Source organism: Hippocampus bargibanti, linkage group LG18 (assembly GCF_051943395.1).
Source record: "Hippocampus bargibanti isolate YZ-2025 linkage group LG18, ASM5194339v1, whole genome shotgun sequence".
NCBI classification, from domain to species: Eukaryota; Metazoa; Chordata; class Actinopteri; order Syngnathiformes; family Syngnathidae; genus Hippocampus; species Hippocampus bargibanti.
The window spans coordinates 3,450,950-3,468,669 of NC_142751.1; the positions used below are offsets into that span (position 1 = coordinate 3,450,950).

Genomic DNA, 17,720 nt, shown 5'->3' on the forward strand with positions numbered 1-17,720 from the left:
CAACGTTTTTCAATTAAATCCTAGTTACTCCGCAGATTACTGACGCATAAGAAGTACCTTCCGGTGTAATTTCCGGTGTAGAAAGCGCACCCAAAAGCCTTTATTTCCTTCCAAATATGACTCTGCGCCTTATACACTGGTTGGTGCGCCTTAATGTGAAGTCATATTGTGCCTCAATAGGTCTGGCAACGACTGTCAGCACCTACCCCACTTGTAGAAGAAGTATTGCGCAACCGCAGCCTCTCCTGTAGCGCCTTATAATGTGGTGTGCCTTATACAGGTAACATTCGAGTTACGACCGGTGCGAGTTATGACCACCCATACTTACAACCACGACCGCCAGACCCCTTTTTTATTCTACGCCTGGCACCGCAACGTGCAAGCAATGCGTACTACAATTTTGGCCAGCCAGCACGTCACACACTCACACTGCAATCTACTGCGTGACTACAGGGGTCAATACAATAGTTATACAGTGCAGATACCGTCTCGCCAACATCTCCTGTACATAGTACTGTACACTGCTTTTTTTCCTTCGGCGTCCGCCTGAGTCCGAACGTGTGTGTCGGGCGACCTCTTCTGGCCGTTAGCAGAACAACAGCTAGATTCTTTACATTGTTTTCTTTGACCCACTATATGAAATCTAACTATAAAATATAAATCGATAATATGAAATATAAAATGACAAAAATGACACAAAAAGGTAAGTACGATCTAAGATTTATAAATGAACTGTACAGTAAACAGTTTTGTATACATTAGAGATACAGTTATACAGTCAAAAAGCGATAATACGAAATATAAAATGATAAAAACGACACTAAAATGTAAGTATAAATTTTATAAATGAACTGAAAAGTAAACACTTTTGTATACATTGCAGGTACAGTTATACAGTCATAAAAATCGATAATACGAAATATAAAATGATATAAATGACACTAAAAGTCATCGAATTTATAAAATGAACTGTAAACAGTTTGGTATATAATAGTATTCAATCGAAAACGTTGCTTCAAAACAACAGATTGACATCGTATACTATCCTGTCGTGTATTTTGAATGGACTTACGACCGTTTTGTCGGAACGAAACTTGGTTGTAACTTGGATGTTACCTGTATTTGGAAAACTCAAACTAATTTAGAAATAATATTGATATATTATGTTTAGAAAACGTTTTTCATTCATTGGGGGTGCGCCTTATACACCGGAAATTACGGTATCTCTTAGTGTAGTCTTTGCTCAAGTTTTTTTGTGACCCGTGATATGCTAACTGATGGTTTGCTAGTTTACATCACATTAGCCGTTGGTCGCACTCCTCGGTTGCTCATCCACAAGGAGCTTTTCTTTTCAAATTGAGAAACAAACAAACTTCACTGAGGCATGCTAGCCAGACGGGGAGAAATGAGACTCCTGAAATTATCGCTAAACTCTCATGTCACATCAGTGCTACGCATGCCAGGACTGCTTCAAAGACTTGAATTCCCGCTGAGAAGCCCGCATGTTTTCACCGCTGGACATTGTGCTAATCCTTTTGATGTTTTGACCTCGTCCATGTGGTGGCAGTATCGCACAAACGCTGGATTGAGTGGACATTGAGGTTGTCTTGGTTGAGACGCTTCTTTCCCTTTAAATCTATTTATGCCGCAATTTTTAACCGTCCATTTGAGGTCATTTTACATTTTGGATTCACTTGAAAAAATATTTCCGTCACTTTCTTCTGCAGTTAGGTGTATTAATTTCAAAAATAATGTGTTTGTGTGTGTGTGCGTGTGCGTGTGCGTGTGCGTGTGTGTGTGTGTGTGTGTGTGTGTGTGTGTGTGTGTGTGTGTGTGTGTGTGTGTGTGTGTGTGTGTGTGTGTGTGTGTGTGTGTGTGTGTGTGAGCGACATTAGTTAAAGTGACGTCCTGAGACGCCCGGCGACCCCGCAGGGGCGGGTCCAAAGGCCAATCGGGAGAGCCAGCGAAGCATTTTCCAACTCCGCCGCCGTCAATTTGGCCAGCCGCTGGTGTTTTGATTTTTTCTTTTCCTTTTTTTGGGGTGAGGGAGAGTCATGTCTGCCAGCATGTTGAAGCTGCTCAAGGTGCACTTGCGCTCCTCCATGAGGCATTTCTGTCCTCTTCCCCTGCTTCAGTCTTCGCGGAGGGTCTCCTGCACGGCGAAGAAACCGGATGAGCAAAGGTGAGCCATTTCCATGCCCGGCTGCGACCAGCAGAGGCGCCGTTGATTCATTCTTTCTTTGCGTTTTTTTAAAAGAAGAACAAAATATTTGACGCTGTGCTCTCATTCTAAGACGATTTTTTTTCTAATACAGTGATAACTCAGCTTACGAACTTAATTGGTTCCCAGGAAGTGTGTGTAAGGCAAAAAGTTAATCTTCCAAACATTTATTTCCCATAAGAAACAATTAAAATTAGAATAATCTGTTCCCAGGTCCCCATAAAACATAATTTTTGACTAAAGAAGCCTTAAAACTACACAAAATATGGCTTATTTTATGTATAAAACATGTGCTATTGGATTGTAATTAAAGTAAACTGTAAAATATAATCAAGTCGTTTAATTTACCTTTGTGATGGTCGTTGTCAATGGATGGTGAATTTCCAGGTTGCCTCTTGATATGATATCCGAGTGAAGTTGCCGTGCTTTCTCTGCGATAATACCCTCAACTCACACTGTGCCCTGCTAGCTGCTTTTCATTAATCCAAATCAACAGAAGTTTTTCTTTTGTGTCCTCTTCGACTTAACACTCGCCTGTGGTGGGGTCTTTTTCAGTCCCATAAAAGCAAAAGTACTACACACGATAACAAACCACGTCCACATTCAAAGAAAGGGGTGAAGAAAATTAGTCTGCCAGCCTTCGTGGCGCTGTTCGACCGTGTGGTTTGGTGTTTGTCCGCCGAAAAGTAGTTCGTTAGCCGAGACCATACGCTCGCGAATTTAATGTTCATGAGGCAAAACGTTTGTGAGCTACAGCGTTCGTAAGCTGAGGTATCACTGTATTTATTTATAGGCTTTATCAGAACATTCATTATTTGAATCAGTAATGGTGTAAAAAAGCTAAGTTTCTTTTTATTCTATAGTATTAGTTTCTCTAACTTACCTCACAATTAACTAATTGACTGCCAGATTATGTGCAAAAATGTGTCCACTGCCGTGCCTGGGTTTTTGTCATTGTCACTCAAATTGTAGGACCCACAGAATATTGACTTTTAGGACTACATCAAAATTTAATGCGCCGTAAGAAACCTTAGACTCTCTCCTTTCATCGAAAAAAAATAGGTAATTCCTAGTTTTTATGGGTCTGGAGTGAGCTTGAAATGAGTGCAGCTGTCCAAAATACAATGCAATACATCTATTGGTTTTTATAGTGCTTTAACAACAGTTGAAGCTGTAACAAAGCGCTTAACATGGACATCTATCACGGCAATCACACTAATAACGATCATTTATTTCATTTATAAGTGACTTTCAAAACTCTCAAGGTCACTTTACAGTCACAGGATCAGTTTTTCTGTGAGTGAGCAGCGGCAGCCACATTTGCAGCGTTCACTCAACCCAGATTAACTCAAATATGTAGATAGAAAGTTAGCCAGCAAGCAATTTTTCTTATATGCTAGCTAGCTATCTATTTGCTCTGTATGTGCTTTCTATTTGCTATCTATTTGCTATCTATTAGCTAACTGGCTAGCTGACTGGCTATCTAACTAGCTATCTATTAGCTGGCTGGCTATCTAGTTCGCGATCTGGCTAATAGATAGCTAGCTTGTTAGATAGCTAACAGATAGCAAATAGATAGCTAGCTAGGTAGCCAGCCGGATAGCTAGCTCGGTAGGCAGCTGGATAGCTAGCTCGGTAGCCAGCTGGATATTTATTTCTCCACTACGAGACTAATAAAGGCAAATCCAAATCCAAAAAGAAAAGTTGTCTGTGACAGAAGTCTGTGAGCCGCTCCCGCTATCAAACAAAACAAACAAGAGCTTGTCATGATTTGTCTTTTTCCCGGTTTGCCGTCAGCGACTCGTCGTCCACGTTAGTCAAGCGATGGAAGGACACGGCGGAGACGGTGGTGATCGGAGGGGGCTGCGTGGGCACCAGCATAGCTTACCACCTAGCCAAAAGTGGCATGAAGGACGTGGTGCTGCTGGAGAAGTCCGAACTGACCGCCGGATCCACTTGGCACGCGGTACATGTTGTGTTACTTGTAGTGTTTTTTTTAAACTGCCTTTGTTATCAATTTTGCTCATCTGATAGCTAGCTATCCATTTGCTTTCTATTTGCTATCTATTAGCTAGCTGGCTGGCTATCTAGCTAGCTATCGATTAGCTGGCCTGCTATGTAGTTAGCTTTCTGGATTACTATCTATTAGCTATGTATTAGCTAGCTAGCTTTCTATCTATTTGAGTTATTCTGGGTTGAGTAAACGATGGTGCGTTTTATTTATTTAGTTATTTATTTTCTTAAACTACCTTTGTTATCAATTTTTCTTATATGCTAGCTAGCTATCTATTTGCTCTGTATGTGCTTTCTATTTGCTATCTATTTGCTATCTATTAGCTAACTGGCTAGCTGACTGGCTATCTAACTAGCTATCTATTAGCTGGCTGGCTATCTAGTTCGCGATCTGGCTAACTATCTATTAGCTATGTATTAGCTAGCTAGCTTTCTATCTATTTGAGTTATTCCGGGTTGAGTGAACGCTGGCGTTTTATTTATTATTTATTTATTTATTTATTTATTTATTTATTTATTTATTTATTTATTCTTAAACTGCCTTTGTTATCACTTTTGCTCATATGCTGGCGAGCTATCTAGTTAGCTATCTATTAGCTGTCTGTCTATCTAGTTAGCTATCTTGCTAACTATCCATTGGCTATGTATTAGCTAGCAAGCTTTCTATCTATTTGAGTTATTCCGGGTTGAGTAAACATTTGTCCACATTTGCCCTTTTGCTTTGGAAATTAGCATCTGGTAGCTAAAGTGGCTTTTAGATTTCCCGTTGGGTGGGGCAACCTCGCCACCCAGCGCTGTGCTGTGACGTTGAACTTTGACATCTGTGCTTTTTGTCCCCGCTAGGCTGGATTGACCACCTATTACCATCCAGGGATCAACCTCAAGAAAGTCCACTACGACAGCATTAAACTGTACGAGCGGCTGGAAGCCGAGACAGGACAGGTGACCGCCCCGAGTCTCCCTCCGTCTGTCCCAACTGGTGCGCGACAAAACTTGAATTAAGGCAACCGGATTGTTCTGAACTCCTTCACTGCCATTCTCCAATTTATTCGGGAATTGAAAATATGACGTGGCGCGCCATTCCTGAATTTGTTCAGGTTTTTGTTTTTCATGCTTGGGTGCCGATAAAGCGCTGGTCAGTCTTCTGGCAATGTTTTTCCCTTCCACAAGGGGGCATTATTTGCCTTTTGTTCATGTTAGCGCTTTGTTAGCTGTTGTTAAAGCACTATAGAAACCAATATGTATGTACAGTGATACCTCAGCTTACGAACTTAATTGTTTCCCAGAAAGTGTGTGTAAGGCAAAAAATGTGTATTAGAAACATTAATTTCCCATAGGAAACCTTTAAAATGAGAATAACCCATTCCCAGGTACCCATAAAACGTAATTTTTGATGAAATAAGCCTTAAAACTACACAAAATATACATTATTTTATGTATAATAAATGTGCTATGGTATTGTAATAAAAAAAACTGTACTGTATAATAAAGTTGTTTTATTTACCTTTGTGATGGTCATTGATGGCTTGATGGAATGGAGTGACCGGTTTCATCAGCATTAAACACTTGATGAGGAACGTAGCCTTCTTCTTCCACCATCTTGAGGAATGATTCCTTGTAAGCTTTGACAGCTTTGTCAGCCACACCATGACGAATGACACAATGAATACCGGTACGACGCTTAAAGTCCTCGAACCATCCGTGGCTCGCCTTGAAATCATCAATGGATGACAAACTTCCAGCTCTTGACGATATCCGAGTGAAGTTACCGTACTTTCTCTGTGATAATTTTACCTAGTTCCTCATTAATTGTGTTCTGTTTAGCTGGGTTGATAGCTTTTTGCATAATGTGTCTCAAGGAGCACTGGGTTGTACATCTTGGAAGTTGTGATATTGCAACAGATGCAGGCAGACACACTAGAAACTTCATTAATAGCTGCTTCCCTTTCTTGTCTTTTCTGTTCAAATTCTACAGATGGCTTGTGCGGGTTATTTGTGGAGCCTGATTGATGGGATATTTTAACCTTGCAGTCTACACTCTGCCTTTGAACTATCAATAAAGTTGAAACAAGTCCAAATTTCACTCTGCCTTTGAACTATCAAAGTTCAAACTCTCTCACTGTCGTCTGCTTGTCTCTTTAATGTTCAAACCACCTCCCCTTACCGCTGCGTTCTTGACCAATCACGTGCGGCTTTAACCGAAGACTGAAGGCAGGGAATAGAGGACCAAAAAAAAGTTGGCTGCCATTTCCAGCTCCTTGTTAGGAGAACGGGCTCGTTCGCGAATGACACATCACTCATTGTGGCGCTACGTGTGTTTCCCGAAAAATAGTTTGTATGCCAAGATTATATTCTCACAAATTTAACGTTCGTAAGGTGAAAAGTTTGTTAGCTAAAGCATTCATAAGCCGAGGTATCACTGTACTGTATTGTAGTTTGTACAACGCCCCCATTTCAAGCTCAGATAACTCCGGAGATATATAACTTTTTATCTTTTTATATTTAACTCTTTTTTTTTTGATAAAAGAAGAGAGTCTATGGTTTCTTACGCTGTATTGAATGTTAATGTAGTCTTAAAACTGAATATTCTGTGGGTCCTGGAATTTGAGTGAAAATGACAAAAACCCTGGCACACATTTTTGCATCGTCTGGCAGTCAATGAGTTAAAAACGTTTGGATGGCAATTTTCTGCAGCATGAATCTCCGTTTGGAAAACTAATTGTCCCTTCACCAGCTTTGTGGGAAAATCCTGTGACTCGTCGGTGGCCTAAATTCTCACTTGTGATTTTCTTCATGTGACGCGTGAGCAGGCAGTGGGCTTCCACCAGCCGGGCAGCGTGCGCATTGCCTCCACGGCCGCCCGCGTGGACGAGATGAGGTACCAGATGACCCGCACCCACTGGCACGTGACGGAGCAGTACATGATCGGGCCTGAGAAGGTCCAGGAGCTCTTCCCTCTGCTCAACATGGACAAGGTAGCGTCCTGACGCCAGTCCAGAGTGGACTGGTGTGTGTGTGTGTGGGATCAATCCCGTCAATTTGCAATACGAGCTTCGCTAATTGTGCCGCATGGGCCGAACCGAATGGCGCCAAGTTAAAATGGAAAGCAACCTTCCTAATCCTAACACGACTCGGTTGAGCCTTTTGTGGTCCGTGTCCGCTGCTTTCAGGTCTTGGCCGGTCTGTACACGCCGGGAGACGGCCACATCGACCCATACTCTTTGACCATGGCGCTGGCCACGGGCGCCCGCATGTACGGCGCTCAGATCTACAACCCGGCCCCCGTTACGGGCCTGGAGCCCACGGCCGACGGCAAATGGGACGTGCGGACCCCTCACGGAACCATCCGGGCCACCCGCGTCGTCAATGCCACAGGTTTGAACGCAAACACGTCCAACGTCTCCACATTTTGGGCCAGGCTTCCTTCCGAGAGCATTTCGGCCAGTATCCCCCCCCCAAAAAAAAAACGTGTTACCTAACTCTTGACCTTTGTACATGCGGATCACGACCAGCTGAGTTCAGGGAAAACTAACGGCAACCGGGTCCCGGCGGTTTTCCGGAAGGATTTTGTTGGCATGCTTGTTTTTCAGAAGGCGTTCGAGCAGGGCACCTTGTGCAATAATTAACATCGGAGTAAATCATCCCAAACAGATTACAGCCTAGATTACAAGCGTGGCTGGGATAAAGTAGTCAGTCACGTCCCTGGAGCAAAGCGACGCAAATCTCCCAAAGGCGTGCCGTATCGCTCGCAAGGATCTGCTAAAATTAGATTACATTTTGCTGCCACGAAAAGGAGGAGTTAGTCGTTGGCTTCTTTGATAAATGCTTAAGGCAAAAGGGGTAAGGGCCAAATCATCGCCGGTGTAATAATAATTTAAAAAAACCGCGGATCAGCAACCTTATAAAACCGAGCCAGACAGAGCCGGCGGGGCAAGGCGAGAGATATCGTCAAACCTCAGTTCTCGACCATAACCTGTTCGAAAACCGATTTAGTTGAAAAACCAAACAAAATCCCATTATAATTAATGTGTTTTAATCGTGATTGAACAATACAAACACGCCTGCTCACCGTGGAACGCAACACGATGATAATGCGTCGAGTCTGTCACAATGAGACGCGACACCAGAAAGTGATGTACAGTGAGTGATACCTCGGTTTACGAACCCCTTGCCTTACAAACTTTTCGGTTTACGAACATGAAATTTATGAAAATTTTATCTTCAAAACATTTTAGGGATACACACGGAGCTGCCTCAATGAGTGATGTGTCGTTCGCGAACGAGCCCGTTCTTCTAACAACAAAATGGCAGCCGGTTTTTGTCCTCTATTCCCCCGCCTTGGTTAAAGCCACGTGATTGGTCAAGAATGCAGCAGTGAGGGGTGGGTGGGGTTTACAGATAGAGTGAAGCCGTTCTCCCCCAAAAAATGGCTGCCGACTTTTTTTCCCCTATATTCGCCGCCCCCAGTCTTCAGTTAAAGCCACGCGATTGGTCAAGAATTTAGCGGTGAGGGGAGGTGGTTTGAACATTAAAGAGACAGGCAGATGACAGTGAGTTTCAACTTTGATAGTTCAAAGGCAGAGTGTAGACTGCAAGGTGAAAACATCCCATCAATCAGGCTCCACAAACAACCTGCACAAGCCTTCTGTACACTTGATGCAAAAAGCTATCAACCCCGCTAAACATAACACAAATGATGAGGAACTAGATAAAATGATCACAGAGAAAGCACCTACAAGGGATCATTCCTCAAGATGGTGAAAGAAGAAGGTTACGTTCCTCATCAAGTGTTTAATGATGAGGAAACCGGCCACTCCATTCCATCAAGCCATCAACGACCATCACAAAGGTAAATAAAATGACTTTATTCTACAGTAAATTTCTTTAATTATAATACCATAGCACATTTGTTATACATGAAATAAGGTATATTTTGTGTAGTCTTAAGGCTTAGAAAATTAGAAAGTAGAAAATTATGTTTTACGGGGACCTGGGAACGGATTATTCACATTTTAATGGTTTCCTATGGGAAATTAATTTTTGGGATACACACTTTTCGCCTTACACACTCTGTCTGGGAACCAATTAAGTTCGTAAGCCATGGTATCACTGTATAATGAAGAGGGGGGAGTCGAGTAGTATATTCAGTTTGGCCGACAACCGATTTTTGGTTGTCAAACGAGGCATAAACAACCCAAAATGTCTGTTCTGAGGCATTCAAAAACAGAGGTTTACTGTATTTAAAAGCAAAGATGTAAAAAGTCGTGGAATAAAACAACTAAAATAATGTGCTTTGCTAAAACCACACAAAACAAGATGGGCCCCCTGTGCGGCTACCTCTGCAGCAGCTCCTTCCCTTTGCAAATTTCTCCATTGTGGGACGATTAAAGGCTTTCTGATTATGATTCTGAAAAGTTGTCATCGGAGTCTCCAAAACGTCGTTTGCTATGTGACCCAATAAGATCAGTTTCAAGCTATTTGCCGAGTTACCCGCCACCGACCGGACGTCCATGACAAAAATAACTTGAGCAACTTGCCTGGAATTGCCAGCTGGTTGGTGGGCATTCCCGGGCTTAATTTTGCTGAGCTTTTATCAGTCCAGTGCCTTTTATTGACTTTGTAGTCCAGTGTTCAGGTGGCGGGTACACACGGACCTTGGACTTGACTTGGACTAGTTTGGAATTACCATCACACAATGGCCAGACATGACCGGAGATATTTTTTTCACACAAAAAAAATACACTGACTATTTGTGGACAGTGCGGGTTTCAAATTGCCTTCATAGTTTCCCTCTGATTCATTTACATCCATCTTCAAAATAAAAACTAAATCTCAGAACCTGCTTCGTTTATTGCAAGCTAGCGAGTCATCAAAATTGCTTGTTTAGTTCAAGATACCAACGGGACATTTTACCAACATAGCAGATTTTATTTTTTTTTACCATATAAGGTTATAGAGAAATAAAAAACAAAAACTCCTTGTTGGAGCTGAGAACCTCTGACTATCATTGCCACGAATGCGGAATACGAGCTGGCACGTTTCCCAATTTGTTGCCATGATTCTTCATGTTTGCCAGAAGTTTTCACTTTGGACGAGTTAGTTAAGCCACGCGACTGGTTTCAGGTTTTTGGGCTCGCGAGGTGGGCAAGTTGATTGGTTTTGAGCACCCCACCATTCCGGTGCATCACCAGTACGTGGTGACGGCGACAGTGCCGGAGGTGAAGGCCCTGAAGAAGGAACTGGCCGTCATCAGAGACCTAGAGGGCTCCTACTATCTGCGGCAGGAAAGGGACGGCCTTCTCTTTGGGCCCTACGAAAAGATGGACAAGATGGTCCTGCAAGACTCTTGGCTTCGAGACGGCGTACCTCCAGGTCTGTGTATCTTTGTTTTACGCTAATCCGGGTGGTGGTTACGGGAAGACGTTCCATCCCTCCCGCTTCAGGTTTCGGCAAGGAGCTGTTTGAGTCGGATCTGGACCGGATCATGGAGCACGTGGAAATGGCCATGGAGATGGTCCCCGTGCTGAAGAAAGCCGACATCATCAACATGGTGTCGGGCCCCATCACCTACACCCCTGACCTGCTGCCCATGGTGGGACCTCATCAAGGAGCCTCCAACTACTGGACGGCCATCGGCTTCGGGTACGGTGTGATCCACGCCGGCGGCATCGGCAAGTTCCTCAGCGACTGGATCCGAAACGGCGAGCCTCCGTACGACCTGATCGAATGCGACCCCAACCGCTACGGAAACTGGGTGGACGTCCCTTTCCTGTGCGCCAAAGCCCGGGAATCCTACGGCTTCAACAACGTGGGTAAGGACGCTCGAGAACCTTTTTGCGCCGAATCCGGGTCGGCGCCATCCGCGGGACCAAGTGACCCCTCGTCTCCCTAGTCGGTTACCCCAAGGAGGAGCGCTTTGCCGGACGGCCAACCCGCCGGACGAGCGGCGTATACGACCTTGTCAAGGACAAAGCGTCCATGGGCTTCCATACCGGCTGGGAGCAGCCACACTGGTTTTACAAAGCGGGAGATGACACCGGATACAAGTAAGGCGGCAGCAGATCCGGGACCCCCGACGGGCGCAGACTGATTTCTCTTGTTTTCGGGTGGCCAGGCCCAGCTTCAGGCGCACCAACTGGTTCGAACCGGTCGGCAGAGAGTGCAAGCTGGTCATGGAGAAGGTGGGCATCATAGACCTCAGCCCTTTTGGAAAATTCACAGTGAAAGGCAAGGACGCTCACAAGTTGCTGGACCGCCTGTTTGCCAACACCTTGCCCAAGGTGAGAGCCGGACCGCGACGGCGCTAAGCGGGCCGCTCATCACGCTGTCCTGCCTTCAGGTGGGCCACACCAACATCAGCCACATGTTGACGCCCGCCGGGAGAGTCTACGCTGAAGTCACGGTGACCCAGGTGGCACCGGGGGAGTTTTTGCTCATCACCGGTTCCGGATCAGAGCTCCACGACCTCAGGTGAAAACCGGACCTCAAACTACTCTATGCTGTGCGTTTTTGGACTGGGGTGACGTATGGCCCGATGCAATGGCGCCCTTCAGGTGGATGGAGACAGAGGCGGCCATCGGCCACTACCGCGTGGACATTGCCAACGTCACGGAAGAGCTCGGCGTGCTGGGGGTGGCCGGGCCCAAGTCCCGCCAGGTCCTTCAAAAGATCACCCAGGAGGACATGAGCCATCAAGGCTTTAAATTTCTCCAGTGCAAGTCCATCCAGTTGGACGGCGTCGCACTTCGAGCCATCAGGATCTCCTACACGGGTAGGCGGCATTCGGAGGAGGGGGGTGTGCTTGCGCATTGTTGTTGACCTCAACGGGACGCTCAGGTGAACTGGGATGGGAGCTGTACGTGGACCAGAGGAACATGGCGGCTGTGTACCAGGCCATCATGGATGCGGGAAGGGAGTACGGCATCGACAACTTTGGCACCTACGCCATGGCCTCCCTGAGACTGGAGAAGGGCTTCCGAGGCTGGGGGGCCGAGGTAACAACCTTGCATTTTCACAGCCATGGTTTTTGTTTGATGTTTTATATCATTCCGTCTCTCGTCTTTCTAGATGAACTGTGACACTAACCCCCTGGAGGCCGGCTTAGATTACTTCATCAAACTCAACAAGGTAAAGCCATGAAAGCGTAGCTAGGACAACAACCTACTCCGCCATCTTGCAACTCTTGGGCTTTCATAACAATCACAGATGCACCATTGTTATAAATTCACAATATAAAATGACCATATTGCACATTACAGGTAACATCCGAGTTATGACCAGGTTCCGTTCTACAAAACGGTCGTAAGTCAAATGGTCATAAGTCGAAATCCATTCAAAATGGCTGACGTGATGTTTACACAACAGGATAGTATACGATGTCAATCTATTGTTTTTAAATAAACGTTTTCTATTGAATACTATTATATACCAAACAGTTTACAGTTTATTTATACATTTGATCACTTTTAGTGTCATTTTTAGCATTTTATATTTCGTATTATCGATTTTTATGACTGTAGAACTGCACCTGTAATGTATACAAAACTGTTTACTGTACAGTTGATTTGTAAATGTAAATGTACTTACCTTTTAGTGTCGTTTTTATCATTTTATATTTCATATTTTCGATTTATATTTTATATTTAGATTTTATATAGTGGGTTAAAGAATATACGTCAGGAATACAGCATAATTACAGTATTAAGACAACATATACTGTAGGTACAAATACAAAATTAAGCATGTAAAAAAAAAGTACAAAAATGCAAAATACTAGGTACACACACACACATATATATATATATATATATATATATATATATATATATATATATATACAGTAAAGTCTCGTTATATCGATATTCAAGGGAGTCCGAAAAAAATATAAAATATCGATATAACCGGGACTATCGATATATCCGACCCTGTTTGCATGTAATTTTCTCCGTGCGTGCATAGAAATAGTATCGATATAACCGGGACTATCGATATAACGAGACTTTACTGTGTATGTGTATGTGTATGCGCGTGTGTGTGTGTGTGTGTATATATATATATATATATATATATACACACACACACACACACACACACAAAAATAATGCCTGATAACAGCCAGAAGAGGTCGCCCAACACACACGCTCGGACTCAGGCAGACACCGTAGGATACAAAGCAGTGCACAGTACTATGGAGATGTTGCCAAGACGGTATCTGCACATTATAACTATTGTATTGAGTGTAGTCACTCAGTAGATTGCTGTGAGATTATTTTAGTGTCGTTTTTTTCATTTTATATTTCATATTATCGATTATTACTGTACAACTGTACCTGTAATGTATACAAAACTGTTTACTGTACAGTTCATTTATAAATGTTATACTTACCCTGCTCTCCCTGATAACGGCCAGAAGAGGTTGCCCGACACACACACGCTCCGACTCAGGCTGACACTGTGGCGATGCCAGGCGTAGAATGAAAAAAAAAAAGGGGGGGGGGGTCTCACGGTCGTGGTCGTAAGTACGGGTGGTCGTAACTTGTGCTGGTCGTAACTCGCATGTTACCTGTATTTAAAGCAATCAAATGGCATTAATTGAATCACAACACCTATTTTTTTTTTACAGACCGCCGACTTCATCGGCAAGGCGGCGCTTCAGGAGATAAAAGCCAAGGGCCTGGAGAGGAAGTTGTCATACCTTGCAGTGCAGACGCAGGACATCGACCCCGAGGGCAACGAGACGGTGTGGCTTGACGGAAAGGTGAGCCGCTGTCGCTCTCAGCTGCTGAGGTGATTGACGCATTTCCAAAGATGAAGATTTACAGTCAGGAAAATTCACCCCCCAAATTGAGATCCAAGCCACTTCCCCATATCAATCCCTCATCCGCGTCAACTCGCCATCTAGCTAACCCATTTCTCCTCCTTCAGGTGGTGGGCAACACCACGTCGGGGGCCTACAGCTACAGCGCCCACCACAGCCTGGCCTTTGCCTATCTGCCCGTGGAGCTGTCGTCAGTCGGCCACAAAGTGGAGGTGGAGCTGCTGGGAAGGAAGTACCCGGCCGCTGTGATCCAGGAGCCCCTGGTGCTCACAGAGCCCACGCGAACCCGCCTGAGCAACAAAGCCACGAGCAAGGCATGAGAAGTTCTGAGAACATCACCTCGGTCCGCGGTCACGTGACGTGGACACAAGTTTGCTTTCTCGATTTTTGAACTGAATTGTAATTTTCAAATCCAACGGTTTACATTTCCTTTAGTACATTTAGACAAATAATGTAATGTCATTGCCATTTTAGTGACAGAATTAATGTTTGTACAGTTTTTATAATCAATGTATTTTTTCAATGCGATGCAATCAATGTACTGTACACCATTAGCGTGTGAAATAAAGTCAAATTAGCTATAAATCTGGATAACAGTGCTGATGATGGTTTTCTGTTATTATTTAGAAGACCTTTTGGTCAGAAATTCCGACTATTAGTAAAACAATGCAACGGTGGTTGTTTTTAGTTCCACTATTTTTATTTCATTCTGTGATCTCAACTAAACAATAAAAATAATCAATAATAATTGATCGTATATTCGGGAAATGGGTAAAGTAATATGAAAATACAAAATAAATAAAAACTTATCCTGTGGCTGTAAAGTGACCTTGAGAGTTTTGAAAGGCGGTTATCAATTAAATGTGTTGTTATTATTAGCTATCTCTGAGCTAAGTAGCTATCTTTCTATTTGAGTTACTTCCGGGTTGAGTGAACCCATTGAAAAAAACTTATCCTGTGACTGTAAAGTTAGCTTGAGAGTTTTGAAAGGCAATTATAAATGAAATGTATTATTATTGTTATAAACATTACAACACTGGCCACTTCCAGTTTCAAATTGAAGTACTTTTTGGACACTTTAAGTCATTTTTATTGGTGTTTTGCATTTGACTAGAAATATCATACTGCGTGTTTTGGTTGTTTTGGATGCTATTAAGCGTTTTTTTTTTTTTACGTCAGTTAGGAAACAGGAGGGTGATGTCTGTTGTCCTATAAAGGACTTTGAAGTTCTGTTTGTGATGTAATGTAGAAAAAGAGATTTCACAGTAAGATCAGAACATTGTCATCAAATCTCAGTAGTCCCAAACTACCTCTGTCCAACATAACATTAGAAGAGAGAAAGGTGTTAACTACTCTACAAAAAGACAAAAATATTACTATTTTCCCAGCAGACAAGGGCAGATGCACAGTGCTTCTCAACACATTGGATTATGAAGACAAAATAAATAGGTTAATCAGCGATTCTAAGTCTGATGAGCAACTAAAAAGGGACCCTTCCAATAGATACAAGAAATAAATGATAGACTGTCACCAAAAGTTAGAGAAAGGAAAACATATAGACAGATGTATTTTAGATTATACCCGGGAGAGGCCACGCCATTTATCTATGGCCTGCCAAAAATACATAAAGAAGGGTTCCCCCTCAGACCCATTGTTTGTAGCATTGACACCTCTACATACAATGTAGCCAAATATTTAAAACCTATCTGAGCTCCGTTGGTTGGTAACAAAGAATATCACGTAGAGAACACCACAGGGTTTGTAGAGAGGATCAAAGACCTCATATTGGAACCTGAGGAAACTTTGGCATCTTACGATGTGACTTCTCTCTTTACATCTGTCCCAACCCCAGCAGCAGTCTCAGTGGTGAGGACGAGACTGCTGTCGGATGTTTCTCTGCATGAAAGAACCAAACTTAAACCGGATCACATCTGCCAATTATTGGAAATCTGCCTTAATACTACGTATTTTAAATTTAGGGAGAAATTTCACATACAAATTCATGGTTGTGCTATGGGCTCACCAGTTTCACCCATAGTGGCTAATCTGTACATGGAAGAGATGGAGAAACAGGCCCTCACATTATTCCCGGGGACAAAACCTAGACACTGGCTTAGATATGTGGACGATATTTTTGTTATAATTAAAAAACAAGAAATTCAATCCTTCACAGATCACCTCAACTCGGTAGACATCAACATTAAATTTACTCGTGAGGACATTAAAGAGAACCAACTAGCCTTTTGGATTGTAAAGTAATTATAAACGAGGACAGAGCGCTAAAAACAAGTCTTTAGGAAGGCTACGCACACTGACCAATACTTATTTTTCGAATCTAACCACCCTTTACAACACAAAAGAGTTATCAGAGCCCTCCTGCATAGGGCTAAACTAATACCAACAAGCGTCGAAGGTAGAGAAAAGGAGTCAAAACATATCAGGAGAGCACTCAAACTGTGGGTACACTCAGTGGTCATTTAACAAATGTCAAAAAGAAAGAATAGGGAATGAAACAAAAAATTCTCAAGATACAAAAAGCAGAGGAGTAGCAGTACCTTACATTGCAGGAGTTTCTGAAAAACTACAGAGTCCTTTGGCAACACAAAATTCCTACTTATTTCAAACCGATAACCGCGTTAAAGCAAAAATTAGTGCATCCAAAAGATAGGCTGCCAAATGAAAAACAAAGTAATGTAGTTTATTCAATACATTGTAAGAATGAAAATTGTAAAGAGCAGTACATTGGGGAGACTCAACAAATTCTCCAAAAGACTTTATCAACATCGCAGGGATAATACTAGTGGGCCTCAATCGGCAGTACATTTGCACTGAAAAGCTAGCAACCACTCATTTGATGACAATGAGGTTAAAATCTTAGCAAAAGAACATAGATGGTTTGAAAGGGGAGTAAAAGAAGCGATTCTCATAAAACAACTAAATCCTTCATTAAACCGGTCTGTTGGGGTGAGGTTCAATTTGGATCGCTCATACAATAGTCTGCTTAGGGAACACAGGTTATGCAACATTAGTAATGCTGATGAGGTGATACCGGAGGGAGTGGTGCAAACAGGCCAGTCGTTAGTCAGGAACGTAGGAACAATCGGTGGGGCCGCAGGGAGTGGTCCTCTGCTCCCCCAACCTGAGAGTAGGGACATATCATAGCTGTGTCCGGCGCCGCCATGTCTGGACATTTTATATATATATATATATATATATATATATATATATATATATATATATATATATATATATATATATATATATATATATATATATATATATATATATATATATATATATATTGTGATATCATGAGAGGCTAGCTCTCAGCGGGACGGGACAAGAAGTGCAATGGACGACAGGTTTGGATACAAACAAAAGGTTTTAATCAAGGGTTCCAGGGGGAATTCACAAGCAACAAAGGTTCGAATAATGTCTCTTCCAATACTTGTCAAAATAAAGTCTCTTCTGATACTTAAATCCAAATAAAGTCTCTTCTGCTACTTAAATCCAAATAAAGTCTCTTCTGAGGTAAAACTGAAGACGGAGTTCTTTACAAGAGTCTCTAGGCCTCACCCCTCTTGACGTCCTCGTCATGTAGCCTAGCCACCTTAGCTAGGTTCAAATCCAGTGTCCAGGCGTGTGGTCCCAACTGGCAATGAGTTCCAC

General features: G+C 42.9%; 1 protein-coding gene across 1 annotated transcript; it reads left to right on the forward strand.

Annotated features, from left to right (window-relative positions):
* The first annotated feature begins 1,899 nt into the window (after nt 1-1,899).
* Nucleotides 1,900-14,745, forward strand: dmgdh (dimethylglycine dehydrogenase). The gene is made up of 15 exons (XM_089020630.1): nt 1,900-2,182; nt 4,019-4,187; nt 5,078-5,176; nt 7,045-7,209; nt 7,405-7,609; nt 10,358-10,606; nt 10,678-11,046; nt 11,127-11,280; nt 11,349-11,514; nt 11,574-11,704; nt 11,788-12,005; nt 12,071-12,228; nt 12,302-12,361; nt 13,857-13,991; nt 14,159-14,745. The coding sequence occupies exons 1-15, from the start codon at nt 2,055-2,057 to the stop codon at nt 14,369-14,371; spliced, it is 2,619 nt and encodes an 872-aa protein (XP_088876756.1). The 5' UTR covers nt 1,900-2,054; the 3' UTR covers nt 14,372-14,745.
* Nucleotides 14,746-17,720: the final 2,975 nt, after the last annotated feature.

What these genes read in the sequence shown, in the direction of transcription:
- dmgdh (XM_089020630.1), top strand. Translation starts at nt 2,055, where the DNA reads ATGTCTGCCAGCATGTTGAAGCTGCTCAAGGTGCACTTGCGCTCCTCC. An exon ending in TCAGAGCTCCACGACCTCAG is followed by an intron (nt 11,705 to 11,787) that starts GTGAAAACCGGA and finishes GGCGCCCTTCAG; the next exon opens with GTGGATGGAGACAGAGGCGG. An exon ending in TCCGAGGCTGGGGGGCCGAG is followed by an intron (nt 12,229 to 12,301) that starts GTAACAACCTTG and finishes TCGTCTTTCTAG; the next exon opens with ATGAACTGTGACACTAACCC.